Consider the following 18,427-nt stretch of genomic DNA (forward strand, 5'->3'; position numbering starts at 1 on the left):
GTGAGGACGCAGGGTCCCCAGTGCACAGAACCCTCGCGGTCCCTCTCTGAGCCTCAGCTTCCCCTGGGTGGAATGGCGGTGCACGTGAAGCCCACCTCCCCTCTCTATGGCCCTGAACTTGCTCTCTACCCCCACTGGACTGCCATGGCCTGCTTGGTGGCTGGTGAACACTGCTGGGTGAATTGTGTGGGATCACGCTGCGTCCCCAAGGCCTAACGTCACCCAGCATCTAGGAGGTGCTCGATACATAGTTGTTGAATAAAGAAGTAAACTTAAAAACGCCCACTCACCAAAGGCCATGTACCAGAAACACCTGTTCTGGCCTTTCTGCAAATACAGCAAACAGGTCACGTAGGTAACAATGCTGAGAAATTCTTACCCAAGTGACTTTTAAGATAAATGGTACTTATTCCTTCAAGCGCAAAGACTTTTTATTTTAAGCATTTCTGACAGACAGCTTTCTAAAATGAGCAATTTTTTTTTTTTAAACAGTAGTAGTAACTTGGTAAAATGGCAGGTGGTGATTGGTGGGGTGAAATTAACTGCTACAGAGCAGCAAAGCACACTCGACCCCACTGGTACCCGGGCTTAAAGGCTTGGTTGTACCCCTTCCAAACGCCTTGCCAAAATAACAACAAACCACAGCAACAAACACACAAGTGCCATTTTATAAAAGCTGATAAGACATTCCTTATAATCACATTTGCCATTATAAAAAAAAAAGGAAGTTTCTGGAAAACTCGTTCTCCTATCTCCACCATTTATTTTGCCCCCAACAAAGCCCTATGCCACACATGACCGCTGTCACAGCAGGGACGCCAGGCTGGCTTTGCTTGTTGGTGGCCCTCCTGCCCCTGGCTCTGGGTGTTTGTCGTTCCCAATGCCGAAGGTCCCTCTCCCACCCGGGTCTCCTGGCATGAGCCTAGGTCCGTCTATTTCAGCAGCTCGAGCGCCTGGCCTGGGGCCTGACTCTCTAATCACAGTGGATACCCAGAGGCCGCCGCCCAGGCCGGGATGCTTTGTTTAGCTGCGCACGGTCTGTGCTTTTCTTTTGACAATTTGTAACACGAATGACCAACATTTAAGTTCAGGAAACTTGACCTGACTTGGATCTCTGGCTTCTCGTGAGTGCCAGAGGACTTGGGGGAGGCCACGGGACGTCTGACTCGCAGGTCACTTGAGGGGGAAATGAGTCCAACCGTGTGACGTGCTGGCGCAGGGCCCTGCTCCTAACCATTGTGTCTGACATACCCAAGTGGCCGCCATCAGCGGGAGCCCAGGAGGGACAGGCTTTCGGGTGGCCGTGCACCTGCAGTTTGCCCGGTGTCCCCAGGGTCTGCTTCACTCATGCTACCTGCCTGGCCCTGGTGGCTTTTGCAGTTTAGGGTCTCTCCCCAAATGCTGCCAAGAATCCGTCCCGAATCCCCCTGCTCGCCGGTGCCTGGCCTGGCGAGCCGGCTGCCATCTTCTCGCCCCCCTTAGCTGGCCTCTGGACGCGCCGTCTCTGGCTGGGTTCTGATAGCTGCCAGGGGCCACGCCAGGCAAGACATCACGCCAGTGACAGGGACGTGTGTGGCGCTCTTTCAGACCTGGCCCCCACCTGTGTTCTCACAGCGACACCGCCCTCCGCCCAGGGCCCAAGCCCGGAGCTGCCTTCAGTCGTCTGAGTCTCACCGTGACAAATCATTTGTCACGAATCCTTCTTTCTTCCCGCTCCACGGTCTAAGCTGCCGCTGTTCCCTGTAGGGTGACCAGACGGGTCCCGGCCAGCTCCTTCCACCTGCTCTTGCATCCCCCAGTCCTGCCTCGACGTGGCTCTCGGAAGGAAGGTTCTGCAGTGGGGGAGGGGCTCTGGGCTCGTGGTTTGAATTCTAGCTCCGCCTCCCCCAGCGATGCCACCTTGGGCAAGCTCCTTCGCCCGCTTTAGCTGCGGTTCTCTCATCTGGAAAGTGGGGGTAACAATAAACAGTGCCCGTCCCGTGGGATAACTGTGAGGATTAAAGTATCGTGGACGTGCTGTTCAATGAGCCTTAGTGATTATTACGAAGCTGCACATCTAACCAAAGCTGAAACCCTCTCGGAGCAGATGGACACACCCAGGGCACGACCCAGAAATGTGGACCTGGCACTTGAGACCCTCCAGGACCTGGTCCTGCATCCTCTCCTCTCACCTGCCTTCTGAGTTTCAGTCCCCCCACGCCCTGCTCCACCTCCTCCCCACCCACCTGCCTAGTTCTGCTTAGATCCACACGCTCGGGGAGGCCCCCCAGCATCCCCCAAGTGGGTCCTGTTTTCTCGCTCAGATCTTTTATTTAATGTCAGTTTCCCTAACTTGACTGTGAACTCCGAGAGGCCAGAGACCCTGTCTAGTGTCTGACATGGAGGTTCTCGACATGTGTGTGGGACAGAAAAAGGGGCCTCCACGGGGTCGGGAGCTGAGGACTGTGGGCCCTGGTCCGCCCCTAACTTGCTGGTGGTCCTGGACCGTCCTTGGTCCAGGGGCTCCTCGGGCTCGCTGCCAGCTCTCCTGTCCTCCCTGACACATGGGCCTTTCCGCTTAGGCTTGGGCCATGTGGAGAGTTCTGGCCAATGCGTGGGGAGGCGGAAGGGACGTGCTGCTTCCACTGGGAGCCAGTGAAGGGCAAATGTGGCTTCTCCACGCCCTCTTCTCCTGCGATGCCGGGAGCCACTCACTCCGATGGCAGAGCCTGTTAAGACGGGTCCCTGAGTGACAGTGAGGAGCCCGGCCCTGTGATGACCCAGGATGGGTGTGTAGCGTGAGCGAGAAACAGACTTGGGCTGTCTGAATGGCACGAACGGCGAAGTTCGCTCGCTACAGCTGCACAGACGCATCCTCCTTGGATACTTATTTCCTGTCCGTAAGATGTCCCCTCCAGAACAGTCCTGTTTGAAACGTGGTCCATGGGCCAGCAGCACTGGCATTGCCGAGTTCTCCGGCCCAACTGCAGGCCCAGAATCAGAACCTCTGGGATGGGGCCCAGAAAGCCAGCTGGTCTCTGCAGCTATGCTTAGGGATGCGAAATGCAGAAGGATGCAAACGTAATGAGCACAGTCCCCTGAGGCCGCTGCAAAGCAGAGCTGATTAAGTAGGCCTGGGGTGGGGCTTTTTCCAGACTGGACATTTCCAACAGATTCCCAGGTGACACCCGGGCTGCTGGCGAGGGACCGGGCTCAGAGCAGCCGGGTAGCAGAGTGTTCAAGACACGATGGGAAAAAGCCCCCAAAGGGGCGGGCACTTGATTCTGGGGCAGAAAACAAAGGAGCACAAATCTGAAAGAGAGCTCGACTTGCTCCTGACTCAGGACAAGCCCCCACGGGCGGGGGGGGGCTGGAATAGGGGGTCGGAGCTGGGGGGTAGCGGGGAAGTACTTCCCCGGAGGCGCTGGTGGGAGCTGGGTCTTCCCGACCCCAAGATCGGCGACTACCGTGTTGCCATGCTAACGAGCGCATGACACATGTCCCCTTGCCCTTAACACCCTGGTGACCGAGGTGGCTGCTACTCCTTTCCACACCACAGAGGTGGGAAGACGCCCAAGGTCACCTGGACGTGAGGGGCAGTGGCTGCTTGAGCCCAGGGGCCCCAGGTGTCATCTGCCACCACCTCCCAGCCCGGTGAAGTCTTCAGAGAGCCAGAGTCCCGATGCGAGGCACGGTTACGTCTGTCACTGTGGCTGCTGAAGAGCAGAGCGAACTGAATTGACCGGCAAGTGTCCCCCGACACGGCTGGCGTCCTGCGCCTGAGCTCTGCTGTGGCGTCTGGCCCCAGGCCGGGCCCCTCATTAGCCTTTCCATCACCGGTGGGCGATCTGGCCACACGAAGACTCTTTTTCAAAAGGTCCAGTATAAAGAGCTCCCTCAATTGCCGAATGGTGGCATTTTTTTCCGGTACTGACACAATCATTTAATTTCTTCAATTTGCCACCACCAATTACAGAAATATTTTAGCAGAGGGAAACAAAGCTGACTCACCTGCTGCTTCCCCACCCTCCCTCCCAAACTCTTCCGCTGCTGGTCCTCGGTTCCCGGGACCGAACTCCAAAGCAGCAGGCGAGGCTCGGTCCTCTTCCTTTCGTCAAAGCATGCCACCTGCGCTATTTTGTTTGTTTGTTTTACGGTTTTCAACAACAAAGGTGTTTTTTTTTTCTCTCAGCATCCCACGTGGAAGAAAACAGGCTGAGGGCAACAACGACAACAACAAAATTGCTATTAACTAATTTAAATCGACTGCGTGCCAGCCCGGCCGCCCCGGCCAGTAGTTTTTACCGCTAATGAGATTCCACCGGGAGATAAAAGCCGCCCCGCCTGGCAGCCGGGCCCAGGAAGGGCACTAATGCTCCCGAGACAGGAAAGCCATTCGCTCCCCCGTGAGTGCGGGTTTGAAAGGAGCTCCTGAAAAGATCAAAGTCAATGGCCGGCCCCAGGAGAGGAAGGGAGAAAAGACAGGAAAGTAACAATAGGCCAGCAAGAGAGGGACCCGCAAAGGCGGGCGGGGGAGTGACCGCTTGTGCCCAGCAGGGGCGGGAGTCAACAACCCGGGCTCCGCAGGTGACGTCCCACTTCACCTCCAGGCAAAGGAAAACGGGCAGATGCTCTGGGTCTGGGCTGCGCCTCCTCCTGTCTCGGGGCTGGACTGCAGGTGACTTATTTTGCGTGGGGTGCCATGTCCGCCGTCCACCAGCGACCCACTTTGCTTTCTCCTCCCCCACCCCATGCGCTTACGGAAGTCCCCCCTCCCAAGCGCAAAGAGGTGGGGAAGGCCCTCAGCGCCCAAACCCCCAGGACGAGGCTCAGGCAGGAGGAAGGCATCTTTCCAGAGACCTTGACAGCTGCCAGGCAACACGCTGGAGGAGACGCCGGTCAAAGCGAGCATTCTGGAGCGTCCTTCACGCCGTGCGCAAGAAGCTGCCGCCACGCCAGAGCCAGCGGCCACGTCGGAGACGACCAGTTCCTTCCGCTGCAGCCATGGGGGCCGTGAACTGCCCGCAGCGACAGAGGCAGTCCACGCCAATGTCCAGGCCATCTGCCCCGAGCGAGGGCCCAGGCTCCGGAGCCAGACAGCATGGGCCTGACTCTGGCCTGTCACTCAGGAGCCATGTGACCTTGGACAGGATTACATGTGCCACTCGAACAGTGTCTGACAAGCCGCGCGCCCACCAGATGGGAGTCATCGTGTCTTTACCTTGCTGCGATCTGCACGGCCACCTCGTGATTGCGCCACCATGAGAACGCCCACATCCAGGTCCCAGGGGGCTGCCCAAGCCACGCAGTTCCTGAGTGGCTGCGCGGGCCGAGCCTGGAGGGCACCCCACTCCAGCCTCCGGGTGGGCAGAGGCCGTGGGGTGGGGGGAGGTGGCACGCCCAGGCCCTCTCCTCCCCTGGAGACCTGGGGCGCGGGCGGACTCCACCCACGTCTCCAGCCACTTCCACAGCTTCCCCTCTGCCTCCCTGCTGGAAGCTTCCGCCACCCTGAACAGGGCCCGACAGAGACACGGGTGAGTCCCCAAGACCCCCGGACTGCAGAGTCTCCCTGCCTGGCTGAATGACGGGGAAACAGGACAAATGAAAGCCAGGAGCATTTGGTCAGGTGTGTGCGCATGCCGACCAACGAAAATCAGAAGCACAGTGCTAAAAACGGGGTCCTCTGTCGCAGTGACGACCCTGCCAAGTGCAGCCCACTCTGCTTCCCACTAGTGCCCTCCACCTGGGGCGAAGAGAACAGGGCCAGGTCTGTTTCCTGCTTCAGGGCAGCCCCCCAGAGCACAGGCGTTATGGCGACCAGACTCTGCTCTTTATCAGTAGATGGAGACCAAGGGACAGTGGTGACGCGCAGAAAGGATCGGTGGGACAAAGGGGACAAAACTGCCTTAACATCCTCTCGTCCCCCTGCAGTGTCTTGTTTGAACAGCTATATTTCTGGGTGGCCCGGGGACTGTCCTCAGGGGTCCCTGACCCCGCCTGTGTGCGGGCTTCTGGGCCAGAGCGGAGAGCTGGCAGTGCAGCAGAAGTCAGCAGCACAGACTCCAGAGATGGACTGGGGACACCGTCCCTCAGCTTCTAGAAGGTGGTCTAGGCTGGAGGCCAGGACCTGTGTTGTTAAAAGCTCCCCAAGGTGATTTGGATGTCAGCAGCATAGGAGCCACAGGTGAACTGGCGGCCATGGGCCACTCCCCACTTCTCACCACCAGGGGGCAGGACTGCGACCGGGCAGTGCCGGCTGGCTCCGGCAGTTATGGGGCGCTCTTCCTAACGCAATGAACTGACGGCACGGAGCCACATGATCGGCCAGCACACGGCCCATGAGGCCCAAGGCCTCCCCCCACCTAGCTGAGGGAGCTGGGGCCTCCGGCTATTAAAAGTATGTCCGCAGACTAATAAATAGGAAAAGTGAAGTACTCAAGTGTTTAGAAGCTGCTTATTTACAGAGAAGCTTCCCTCTGGCCACGCCCTGCTTCTGCACCCCGCAAAAGTAGGAAAAGTGAAGAACTCAAGTGTTTAGAAGCTGTTTATTTACAGAGAAGCTGGTGGAGACCCAGATTCTGCCTTCCCTCTGGCCACGCCCTGCTTCTGCACCCCGCAGCGGAAGGTCCCCCAGCTCGCACTGGCGAGAACAAAGAGGCGGTGAGCCGGGAAGGAGGGTGACCCAGAGCTGTCAGGGGACGGGGGTGCAGTCCCTAACTCGTCATCGGTTACCTTGGCTGCACCACCACTCTGCCCTCTGGCCTTTGGTAAAAGGCTGGCGTGGCCGGGCGCCTCTAGGTCTGGTTTTCAGTGGACGCTGCTGCGGGGCCTGACGCACACCGTGAGGGTGGCCTGTGCCCAGCAAGCCCCACCCCCAGGCCAACCAGTGGCGACATTACTTGAAAGAGGACAAACTGACCCCAGCAGGCAGCAGGTACCGCCCCGCTGCTCCTGTGCCCCGGCGGGACATCACCCTCGTGCGGTCCTCGCCACGAAGGGTTTGGAGGAACCGGCCCACGGGGAGGGCGACCGTCAGCATGGCACTGTTCTCAGCACTGAAGGCTGCTTCCCGTCTCAAGACGGGCAGAAGTGAGGGAGCACGGGCTCCAAGGATGGGCTGGGCGCACTGTCCCCCACTTCCAGAAGGTGGTCTGGGCTGGGGGCCAGGACGTGTGCTGTTAAAAGCTCGTGGGTTTCAGGGAGACTCTGGGGCACACACCACCAGGGGGCAAAGCCAGACCTTCGCTGCTTGGGGTTGTACATGTGCTGGTCCCATGACTCATGGAAATGAATTTTCATTCGCCATATATACTTTTAGCTCAAGAGTTTGGGTCTCTACTCCGGGTTTTGCCAAGGACGTACTCACCCTTAAGGAGACAGACACTAGGAATCTCAAAAGTAGAAATTTCTTTGTGGGTCCAGGAGTCAAAATCGTGAGCGCAGTGTGTTAAGTGTTCAGGGACAGCAATCCCCGCCAGCACGCGCTCCCAGGATGAGCACTGCTTTCATGAAGAACGTCTACGACGGCCCCGGAAGTACTTCCCACGAGAAGGGGAACCATCATTATTTCACGACTGAAATGCTATGAATTCAGCTGTGACATTGCTACGGGGCGGGCGACGGGGAGCGGAGCAGAGACAAGCTTGTAGAGCTGGGGTCAAAGTGCAGGCGAGCAGAGGCAGGGGGTTTAGCTTCTGCGATGTGGCTCGAGTCTCTAATCTGCTCCTGGGACTCGTACAGCACGGGTTCAGCTGGCCTGAGGCCCGAGGAGGAGCGTCGCTGTCCAGGGGGACTAGGGCTTACTCAGGCCAGATCGATCCTTCTTTCTCTGCTTGACGGAGGGCCATTTGCACAGGCTCTGAAGGGCTTCCAGGCGCCCAGTGGGGCCCGGCACTGCTGCTCTGGGAGGAGACCAGGGGCAGGGCGGTCTGGGCCAGGGCTGGAGCGGTGACGGCAGACGCTGCTGTGCCGCCTTGCTCTGGGTTCAAGCTCCGTCTGAGAAAGGTGCGACCTCATTTATAAAACACTGAACGCAGCCCGTGGCACACACCACAGCTTCCACAAAGGGGTTTTTCTTTGTTCGTTTTTGTGGGGGGTTCCACCCCCACCCTCTTTGGAGTCCCACCCAAGACGGCAGTGACACCCCAAAGGGAAGGCCCTCGACTCCGTGAGACTTGAGTACAGCCTGGCTGAGGATGGCCTCCAGAGGCAAAACCAAACACACACGCATCCCTGCGGCCAGCCCCTGCAGGACCCTTCGAGACACGGTGGCCTGGCCTGCGGGGCCCTGGGGGACCTGGTCCCACGTTGTCTCGTCACACCCAGCAGCTCCAGCTGCTTTAGCGACTGCTCCTCCCAGACCCGCGTCCCTGACCCTGCGTCTGCGCTTAAGCGTCTGTGCCAGGGCCCTATCTGCCTCTGAGACTCAGCCCAGGGGTCTTCCTCCTGGTCCCACCCTGCCCTCTGTGGACACCCTAGCCCTGCGTTTGCCCGACCTGTGACCAGGAGCCCCCAGCTTGCCCCAGGCTGTGCTCTGTGAGACGTGGCCTCACTTGTCCTCCCCAGGCCTCACTCAGGGGCTCCGAGGAGAGGACAGTGCTCAAGGTGGCTCTGCACGACGCCACTCACCGGCAGGGCCCTGAGTGAACGGGGATGACTCAGGTGACAGTCTTCTGACTTATTTTTGGCTGGTAGGGTCAGGGGAGCAGAGTGAAAGCGGGGTTAGCAGGTGGCAAAAGCTGAGATCACGTGGCACTGCCTGGGGGGAGGGCCTAAGGGGCAGAAAGAGTCTGCGGAGGCGAGGGAGCTCTCCAGGGTCCTGACCAGCCTCCTGCTTCCAATAAAAGCCCCACACCGGGACGAGGGGACACCGCTAAAGGCCTCGCACAGGGACGAGGGGACACTGCTAAAGGTCCTCGCACGGGGCCGAGGGGACACCGCTAAAGGCCTCGCACAGGGACGAGGGGACACTGCTAATGGCCTCGCACGGGGCCGAGGGGCTGCTGAAGAAGGCTCTGAACAGGGCTGAGGGAGCTCCTGCAGAAGGCCCTCGACGTTTCCCGGGACTAAGGAATTAAGCGCCTCACTTAGATGAAAGGAGCGTTCAACGCTTTCCAGGACGGAGCCACGCCACGTTCTGTTGCTGGCTGCCAGGAGAGTCCAGTCCGAAGATCCCTGAACTGTTCTGTACCCTAACGTTTTCTGCAGGAACAGCCTTGCAGTTAGAGAAGCACATCTAGAGACACCTGGGCTCCCAAGAAAATAGACACCACCACCTGCTTCCCCATGAAAATCAAGGCGTCCGCGGGAGGAAGAACAGAGGCCACAGAGCGGGGCGGGAGCCCTGCCCAGAGGCGGCTGCACTGCCGTGGCGCCAGGTGCCTCCTGCCCCACCCCTGCTGGGCGGGTGGGGGAAGGGGCGTCAGGGCGGGGAACCTTGATCTTAGCTGCCTCCTGGGGCTCATCCGCGGTCCCACCAGCCCCTCAGGACCCACGGGATTGTTTCAGGGGCTGGCACATCAAAGCTGCCCCAAGGGCAGTGATGGTGGCTGTCGCGTGGTGCCTGTTCCCTCTGTGGCGCACCTTCTGACCAGGAGAAGAGAGAATGTGCCTGGAGAACAGCGCGGGGCCCGAGCAGGAAGAGCAGCCAAGTTCCTGGCTCCAGGTCCGGCGGCTGGTCCTGCGCAGCAGAGCTGGGCGGACGCCCAGGCCTGCCTGACTCACTGCCATGTCCACCGCAGAGGGACGAGAGACAGGCGGCAGCAAATATGAGCAGTGGCCAGTGAGGCGAGAGACAGTGGGAGGGAGGGGACTTCCTCAGGAGAGGACAGTGGTCACCACTGACACAGCTTGCGAAAAGTCGAGGAGTCATGGGCTAGAAGTTCACCTTGCACTGCAACCTGTGGCCTCGGCTGACCTCGCACCAGTTCTGTGAGGCAGGCACTCGCAAACGAGGAAACTGAGGCAAGGAGCAGGGGTGAGCAGAAGGGCTCAGGAAGGGGCAGGTGGCCTGGCCTCCCAGAAGCAGGTGTCGATTCTGCCCTGGGGGACTCAGAGTGCCGGGCAGCCCCTCCGCAAGAAACGAGCAGTGAAGATGAGCCGGCCACTCTGCGGCTCCTCAAACGCAGGGAACCACTAAGCACTTGTGGCACAGCGAGCTGGGCTTTTCTGCTCATGTAACCGTAAAACTGGGTACGTGTGGGGACCTGAGCAAGGCGCTAGGTCCCGAGCACACTCGGCAGTGGCTGAGGCCGTCCTGCAGAGGGCAGGACCCGGGCTGCCGGAAGGGGAGGATGGATGATCAAACCTACTCCGGGGTTAGACGCTTGGGACTAGTCCCATTGCCCCTTACGAGGACAGGCCGTGATGAAAGGCTTTCAGCTGCGGGTGAGCGTCGCGGCCCCTCCCCGTCATTCTGGGCCCCCGGGCCCCCAGGCTGACGTGCACCAATGTCCACGCCTATGCTCCTCCTGCTTATCCGACCTGGTCTATACTGGCTGCTGTCAGCTGAGGAAGGCGCTGCCCTTCAGGAAGACGCTGGAACTGTCCGTCGCCCAACGGCGGGCTCCTGCAGGTGTTCCTCCTGCCCTGTCACCGTGCGGGGCCTGCTGACAGGAATTCGTCTTCCTATACCAAGCTGCCCACCTGCCTTTGTAGTGGAGAAAGTTGTTCTCACGGCTTTGGCCATTTGGGATTGCCAAGATATCCTTACCGGGGAGCAACAGAACACTCAGAGAAAGATGCAAATGCCACCATACTGGTCTATAACACAAGTACTCTTTGTTGGAACAAATTCAACAGCATCTAAGGGAAAAGGGGCTGTGAGAGAGAAGGATCTGGAAAAAGGGGAAGGCCCTCCTACGACACGAAAAAGACCCCGCTGGAGACGGCGGGGTCCGCCCAGGTGTGGGGTGTCTGCCGACAGCTCACCGAGGCGGGCACCAAACACGTGGAAGGACGGGGCCTGGGCACGGGGCCTGCGGGCTGGCACCACAACCGCAGCCTCTGCCAGGCCTTTACCGGTGGCATCTGAAGAAGGGTTTGTGACAGGAAACGTAAACGAGCTGGTAGGAACAAACTGTAGGTACTACAGAGTGTGCGATTTAAAATAACTTCACGACTACTCACTACTGAGCCTCGCTGGCGACACGCAAACTGCAGCAGGTACGCGTGACGAGTTAGGTCTGTCACATACGGTTTGGGTAGAAGGTTTATGCTAGGTGCTCGACGCATCCAAAATTTCAGAGAACTGACTCTCCTAGGGATGACTCAGTCTCCACTGAAAAGCGCCAGGTGGCCACTCAGTAAACATCCCTTGACAAGTCTGTCCCCACATGGGGGTCTGTCCGTGGGTCAGAGTATGGATGAGCGAGTGACAGAGCAATCGAGTGAATGTGGGGACGGAGAAGCAGTGACAACCCGCCCGGAACACGGCGTGCCACCGGGCCCGCCCGCCGAGGCGCAGCCGAGTCCTGCCGGTGGCGCAGGTCTCAAAGGGTCACTCTTCCCTCTGCTGCCACTGGAATAACGGCTGGACCAAGAGCTGGGCACCCTGGGTACTTCTGTGCTTCACCTCCGAATAAAAGGGCCGCGGAGCATGCACTAGTCCCCGACGCTGTCTCCGCCGTCCCCCCTGCTCCCCGGGGCTGCGCACACCCTCCGCCCCCTTCTCCGGCCTCCTGGCCGAGATGTCACGCAGGAAGTAGCTGCAGATGTGAGCTCACTGCTCCTAGGTCACTGGAGGAACCGCGGTGCTGAGAGGAGCAGGTTGAAGAGCAAAACGGCGACTGCCCTGCAGAGTTTAAGTGTCAGAAAAACATGGACGCGCCTGAAACCCTTCCTGGCTCTTTGTGATTCTGCCCTTTCAGACGGTCCCCGTTTCTGAGTTCCATTCTCTGAATCTGCTCTGCGGGAGACGCGCTGGCTATAAAAAGCTTCTTCGCCCCAGGACGAAGTGCAGAGAGCCTCTGGGCACCGCGGTAAATGACGGGAACCCGTTGGCAGCCGCGGACCCACAGCGAGCTGTCCCCAGCCCCCTGCCCTTGCCCGCGACTGGCTAAGGGGTCTAATGAGAAGCAGAGAGCGAGCGTGCTGGCAGTCCCCGCCGCGGACAAAAGGCAGCCGCACTCGGCTTCACGTGGTAGGATCTGCGACAGGACCTCGTGAGCTGTCTCTAATCCCGGGCGGCAGGTGCGGCCCAGGGAGAATGTGACAGGCGCGCGCTTCTTAGCTCCCGATCTGATTTTCCAGAAATAAAAAGGCGAGTGGCAGCTCGGCTTGGCTCTGCGAGGCAGTCCCCACTCCCACCGCCGGCTGTCACATTGAGGGGAAAGACCAGGGATGGCTTCCCGCCTTCCCAGCAGGCCTCGCTCTGCGGTGGCCACCGCTGCCACCTGTGGGCAGGAAACGCGCGCATACACAGTAACTGCCACCACACAGTGAACACCAGACAGGAAGTCCTGGGCTTCACGGAGGAGCGGCGCTGGGAGGGTCCCTTCAGCCACCCTCGGAGAGCTGAGGCGTGTGGCTCCTGGCCCAGCTGTCCCACCTCGGAGGGGGAGCAGTTACAGCACCCACCACCGCGGTCGGGGTCGGGCGTCTGGGGACCGTCTTCTGCATGAGCGATGCCCTGTGTCGGTGACCAAGGACCCTCCCGGACCGTGTCACTGTGCTCCCCCGGAGCGCTTCGTCCTGCCTCAGGCTGAGCTTTTCTGGAAGCTGCTGAGAGCTCGCCCGCTGCCGCCGGCTCTCCTTGGACGGGTGGGCGCGGGCATGCGACGCGCAGGAGGGACGTTAACCGCAGGGCTCAGACAGCGTCCTTCTGGGAAACGCGGCAAGCCACACCAATCAGGACACCCGCGATTTAAGTGGGTGCACAAGAGGAAAACAGAACCCCGAGGAAAAGCCGATACTGAAAAGCAGAGCTGAGGAACGCTGCCACCTGACCCTTCTCTCTTGGCATTTTGAGTTTGAAAAATGCCAGACGTCACACCGCGAACTGCACCAGGCCTTCGGAACCGACACGGAGGTCCCCGCACTGCTTGTGACACGATCTGGCTCAGGGGCAGGGGCTGCCACCTGCCCACCAATCCCTTATGTTTTTTGTTTTTTACGCCTGCAGCACCTGGTCTTCCTAGGTGGTCTCCCATCCAAGTACTAACCAGGCCCGACCCTGCTTAGCTTCCGAGATCAGACGGGATCGGGCTTGTTCAGGGTGGCGTGGCTGCAGACTGGGCTTTTTAAAAAACAAAATCCCAAGCCCTTTCTGTGTGACGATAATTAGCTGAAAGCCTTACTGATAAAAGATCGAGCCCCATTCCGCACTACACCGTTTCCCAGTACGTTCCTGAACCTGACAGCGGGCCGACGGTGTTTTAGCAGGAAGCACGAGAGTCTTAAACCCGCTGGTTCTTACCCGCCTCTGAAAAAGGACATGGACTTCGCCGGCGTCTGCCTGCAGGTCTAATGGGAAAGCGCTCTCACTGTCTCCAAGCTGTGAGACCTTCAACTCTGCAGTCAATGTCGGGGGTCAAGTCCATTCAGTTACAAATAGGTGAAGGTAGGGATGATAAAGGATCTCAGAAAGGGTTCTGCACACACACAGACAAATGCCACTCACCAGCTGACATAAAATGCCCATCCCTACCAGTCTCCTCTTTATCACCCCAGTCACGTTATATGAGTACGAGGAAGGACTGGCAGGTGCTCCTGAATCTCCCCAACTAATGTCAAATTTTAGACACTGCCTCGGCGTGTGTTCGTAGTTTTAGACAAATACCTAGAGCTCGGCGGGTTATTTTTCAGGGAGGAAAAATAAAAATGTAATGCACAGTCTCTCCAAATCTATGCTTCGCAGATTTTATGACTTCCTAATAAACTTCCTGCTTGATTCAAAAATACTGAACACTACACAGAACGTTAAGAAGATGTATACACAAAGGCGAGCATGTGTAAGCCCCCCTCACGAAGCTGCCCACTGTTAAAATATCAGGCTCCGGTCTGCAGCTCTCACGGGCCCTGAAGTCGCCGCCTGCCTTCTGTGCGATGCTTCCCTCAGTACCACAGAGGACGTGAAGAGAAACAGTTAGAAAAGAACCAAAGAATCATTTTCCTGGTCCTCGCTAGTAAAGTGAAACGAGATGCAGACGATGACCAGTACTCTTTCTCCTTGGAGGGTTTTGGACCAGCTGCTGGGGACACCCGACAAAAGCAGTCGGCTGGACGAAGTCAGCATTTGAGGCCGAGGCCCTGTGCATGCTGGACAAGTCAGTGGCAGGGGTGTGGTCGCTTGGATGAGAACTACGGAGTGGCTGCAGGAAGCCCACCCCCGAGGACACGGGGACGCGCTCCTCCCCTCGGGCTCCGGACCAGGGCGGAGGCACGCCCTCCTCCAGCTTCTGGCTAGCTCGCCGGGCAGCCAGCATCAGAAGAGTCGAGACCACGATTTTCTTTCTTAAACTTTGAGTTTTGGGTTAGTTTTAGACTGACGGGAAGAGCTGCAGATGGTCCACGTGGTTCCCACACCCCCTCGCCCGGTCTGCCCCGCTGTTACCATCATTCACTACCTGGCACGTTCGTCACAACTAGGAAAACCGAATTGGTTACTTAGAACCAAACCCCAGAGTTTATTTGGATTTCCCCAGCTCTTCCGGTAACATCCTCTTTCTGTTTTGGTATCCGGTCTGAGGGCGCAGACTGCATTTAGCTGTGACGAGATCGTGACACTTTGTTTTACAGGCTCCCTGAAGGTGTGGTGCTGGGCCTCGGATCCCGCCCCCGGGCCCAGGCACCTGTCCGCTGCGGACCCTTTCACAGTAGCCAGGTCCAGAAACAAGGGGATGAGGCGTACGGGGAGCACCACGAGACGCTGGTCCACTGTGCTCTTCCCCTACGAAAGCCTTATGCTCAGTGGGTGATGAACCAGTTTTGAGACTAGACAGAGGTGGCGGCACTAAAAGCCACAGATGGGATCGTTCCCTCAAGAATGGTTAATGTTACGTTAGGTGAATTTCACCCCCCCACCCCCCGATTAAAAGACAGGCCCTACGCTAAGCGCCCCGGCGTGCCTTGGACGTGACTCTTAAGCGGGAATGACGCGGACCCAGCTTTCAAAATCAAGTCCGTCCTCCGCATCTGCCCCTTCAATGGTTTTGCACCGAATGAGAATAAAACCCAAATTCCCACCAGGATGTAGAAGCCCCAGCCTGGCCCCCGGCCTGCCTCTCCCCTCCTGGCCCTCGGCACTCTCCAGGCCCAGGGTTCCCAGCACGAGGTCCCTGGGCTGCCGCCGCCTCCATTGCCCGGGAGCTGTTCTCCTGGCTTCTCAAACGGCCGCCCCACCCCTCGCTTCCTGTGTCAGGTTACATTCTGCCCCAAGACCTCCTGGGACTACCCGTGTGCAGGAGGCCCCACCGGCTGTTCTGGATCACAGCTCCTACCGACGACCTGGAGTGATCTTATTTATTAACACTTTCTGTCTGCCTTGTTTTCCCCTGGGGTCCTAGCAGCTGGCACAGAGCCTCACACAGGGTAAAAGGGCGCTGGATGAAAGCACAGACGGAGGAAGGAGAACGGAAGGGCGTGGCCGGTGTCCTGCGGGGGCTCTGGCCCGAGAGCTGGCAGCGGCGGGGACCCTCGTGGACCCCGGGCATCCGCTGTCCAGGGAGGGCCCTCTCCACCACCAGGAGCTGTGAAATGGGTTTTCTCCACTCACACTGCATTTTTCCCCCTAACATTTTCAGAACAGTATTTCACGAGGGAACCAGCTATCTGAAAGAGATGTCACCGGAGTGTAAAGTGGGGGAGGGGGAGGGCGGGGCCGGCCCGCCTCCCTCGGCACATCCCCGCGGAACCCGTGTCGGCCACGAGGGCTCTGAGACTGAGGATAAAACCTGCCGGCTGAGCTCGGAACAGCTCGAAAGCCTCTGTTAATCCACTCTTTGTAGGTGAACAGTCCGAGTTCTGGAACATACACAGTTACGCGATCACCACCACCACGAAGACACAGACGGCTGCTCACCCACAGGCGTCCCCCTGAGCCCCTCTGCGGACAGTCTCCCAGCCTCGCTCCCAGCCCCGGGTCACCGCCGACCCGATTCCTCTCCCTAAGGTTTTGTCTTTTCCAAACGTCATATAAACGAAATCGTACAGTGAGCGGCCTTTTGTGTCTGGTTTTTTCACTTTTTTAAAAAGCCTGCGATTTAAGACTGATAGTTTATACCTCAAAGCATACCTTGATGCCTATTGAGTAAGCAGCAAAGAGTAAAACTTACCTTCTGGAATACTTGGTAGTTAGATTTGGACCATATATCGAGCTGTGGGGAAAAGAGATAAAAGTATCATTAGCATCAATTTTAGAACTCTGGACTTAAAAAAATGATACTGTAATTACTGTTTGAAAAAAAAATATGGTTACAGAGTAAGAAAATCTTGGGGTTGAAAGGATCTTAAATGTCCTGCTTGAAATTCCTCTGTATCAGCCCGGTGGTGATTTAAGGAGACTAAATGAAGAGATACAGAGAAGTCCGCTTGAGGCGTTTGTTGTGTCCAAGGCCCCATGAGCCGAGCCCTTGCTCGGCTTTCTAACCTTGACTTCTACTGTGGTTTGCCTGCACCGCTCAGCGTGCCACAGTCAATCCCGTCTCAGGACCTTCGCACCTGCTGTGCCCCTCGCCGGGGCTGCTTTTCCCACAAACCCTCACGCGGATCCTATACTTCCTTACTTCCTACATCTTCCATTCAGATGTCACCTTCTTAGACAGGCATGTCCCAGTTACTCTGAAATTATTCCCATACTTGTTGTCTTGATTCTCTTTATTCTTTTGGAATTTAAATTTTTCATAGCGTTTAAAACTGCCTGGAACTTTGTTTACACAGCCCTGGTGCGGGACCTAGCATGTCACAGGCATCAGGAGGGAAACTAGCAGCTCCCATCTGGTGACACCTGCTCCGCGCCAGGCTGCGTGCTGGGGCCTCCGCACGCGCTCTCATCCAATCCCCAGAACGCGCCCACAGGGCTGGCTCCATCAGCAACCTTCCTCCCCACAGGACGCCGTCCAGAGCCATTCGGTTGCCCAAGGAACTGGAGAGGCTTTTCGCGGATGGTCTCGCCTAGTGGTGTGCACACTTGGCTGGCATCGGAAGGCCTGGGGCGCATTGTTTTGCTTTTTCCTATACAGATTCCCTGGTTCCTCCCCGCCCCCAGGAATGTCTAAATTAGTAGGTCTGGAGTGGGGCCGAGAATCTGTGCATTTGCTTGGTTTAGTGGCGCTCTCCAGTGTCACCGCAAGGGCTGGCCAGGTCAGGAGCTCCTGATCTGGGGGGCCCGCTGGTTCGCAAATGAGGGAACTGGGGGTCCGAGGTGAAAGGTGTGTGTGGCTCGCCCTCTGGCCGGCCACTCCTGGTCTCGTAGAGTGTACTCTGGTGGCACAGTCTCACCGAAACCACTTCGGTTTCATAGGTTTGCACGATAAATCAAATCAATGCCTCCGCACTATTTCAAGAACAAATTAAGTACGGTGAAAAAAAGATGGCCCCCAGTACGGCGCTGGAGAGAGCTCGGGGGCAGCGCAGATTAAAAGAGGGGCCGCCAGTGCGTCCCCCGGTGCTGAAGAGTCACCTTAATGTATGAGTTCAGGAGCTGAGCAGATTGAAACACGTGGTCAATGGGCCTCTTGGAACCTGCCTCTGGGGTTGGCCAGTGGTCAGGGTGGAAACCTGGACATGGCTATTTAAGCCTGCATGTCGTGTTACTGATTTTGGGACACGTGGGAGCATGAGAAGCAATCAGATGGGAAGATCTGTCTAAGACAGGAAGTGCTGCATCTGACATGGGGACGACACCCGAACCCGGCTTTCTGAAATCAGTCCTTGGAAACTGAAAGCTGGGCTGTGAAGAGACATTGTTCAGTTCTCCCCGGCTTCTTCCTGTTCACAATTAGTTTGGTGTAAATTTCGCGGGGTCTGAAACGCGTTAGGGCACGGCGGAGGAGGTTAGGAAGCCTCAGGGCTCCCGCAGGGCGGAGCAGGTTTGGCTAACCCAAGTCCAGTAAACCCCAGGAAGAACTCTGATCCACTGAACATTCGCTCACATCCGTCTACTTGCCCTGGCCCTGAGCTGGTCCCAGTCTTCCCTGCGTGTCTACAAAAAGCCTGCGAAGTGACCTCCCCGTTCTACATTCTGGCTCACTGGCTCTCCAGAAAGATGGTGTCAATTTTCAGTCACTGTCCCCCACTTAAGCCAACTGCCGGGGCAAGAATTTAAAAAATCTTGAGGCATTAGAATTTTAATTTGACAGGTTGGAAATTCGCAGGGAGAAAAGTGACACGTTACCTCCAGAAAAGTCTGAAGGGAACCTCAGGAGAAACGGGAAACGAGCATCCCCCCCATTCTCCCGTCCCCCCCCCCGCCCCCTACACCGCGGCTCACCCCCACGGCCGGCCTGCTGCC

At 57.8% G+C, this 18,427-nt stretch overlaps 1 protein-coding gene and 1 non-coding gene across 3 annotated transcripts in view; both read right to left on the reverse strand.

The window, feature by feature from the left end:
- MED27 (mediator complex subunit 27) overlaps window positions 1-18,427 on the reverse strand; it is a 180,611-nt gene that overhangs the window by 3,989 nt on the left and 158,195 nt on the right. For both annotated transcript variants that reach the window (XM_006918073.3, XM_015594326.2), the window contains exon 6: window positions 16,251-16,292. In XM_006918073.3, the coding sequence (XP_006918135.2) occupies window positions 16,251-16,292 (42 nt within the window). The remainder of the gene's footprint in view (window positions 1-16,250; window positions 16,293-18,427) is intronic.
- Window positions 13,091-13,209, reverse strand: LOC112484866. Its single transcript, XR_003048271.1, has one exon. It is a non-coding gene; the product is annotated as a 5S ribosomal RNA (ribosomal RNA).

The sequence above is a fragment of the Pteropus alecto genome, unplaced genomic scaffold, assembly GCF_000325575.1.
Source record: "Pteropus alecto unplaced genomic scaffold, ASM32557v1 scaffold67, whole genome shotgun sequence".
Lineage (NCBI taxonomy): Eukaryota > Metazoa > Chordata > Mammalia > Chiroptera > Pteropodidae > Pteropus > Pteropus alecto.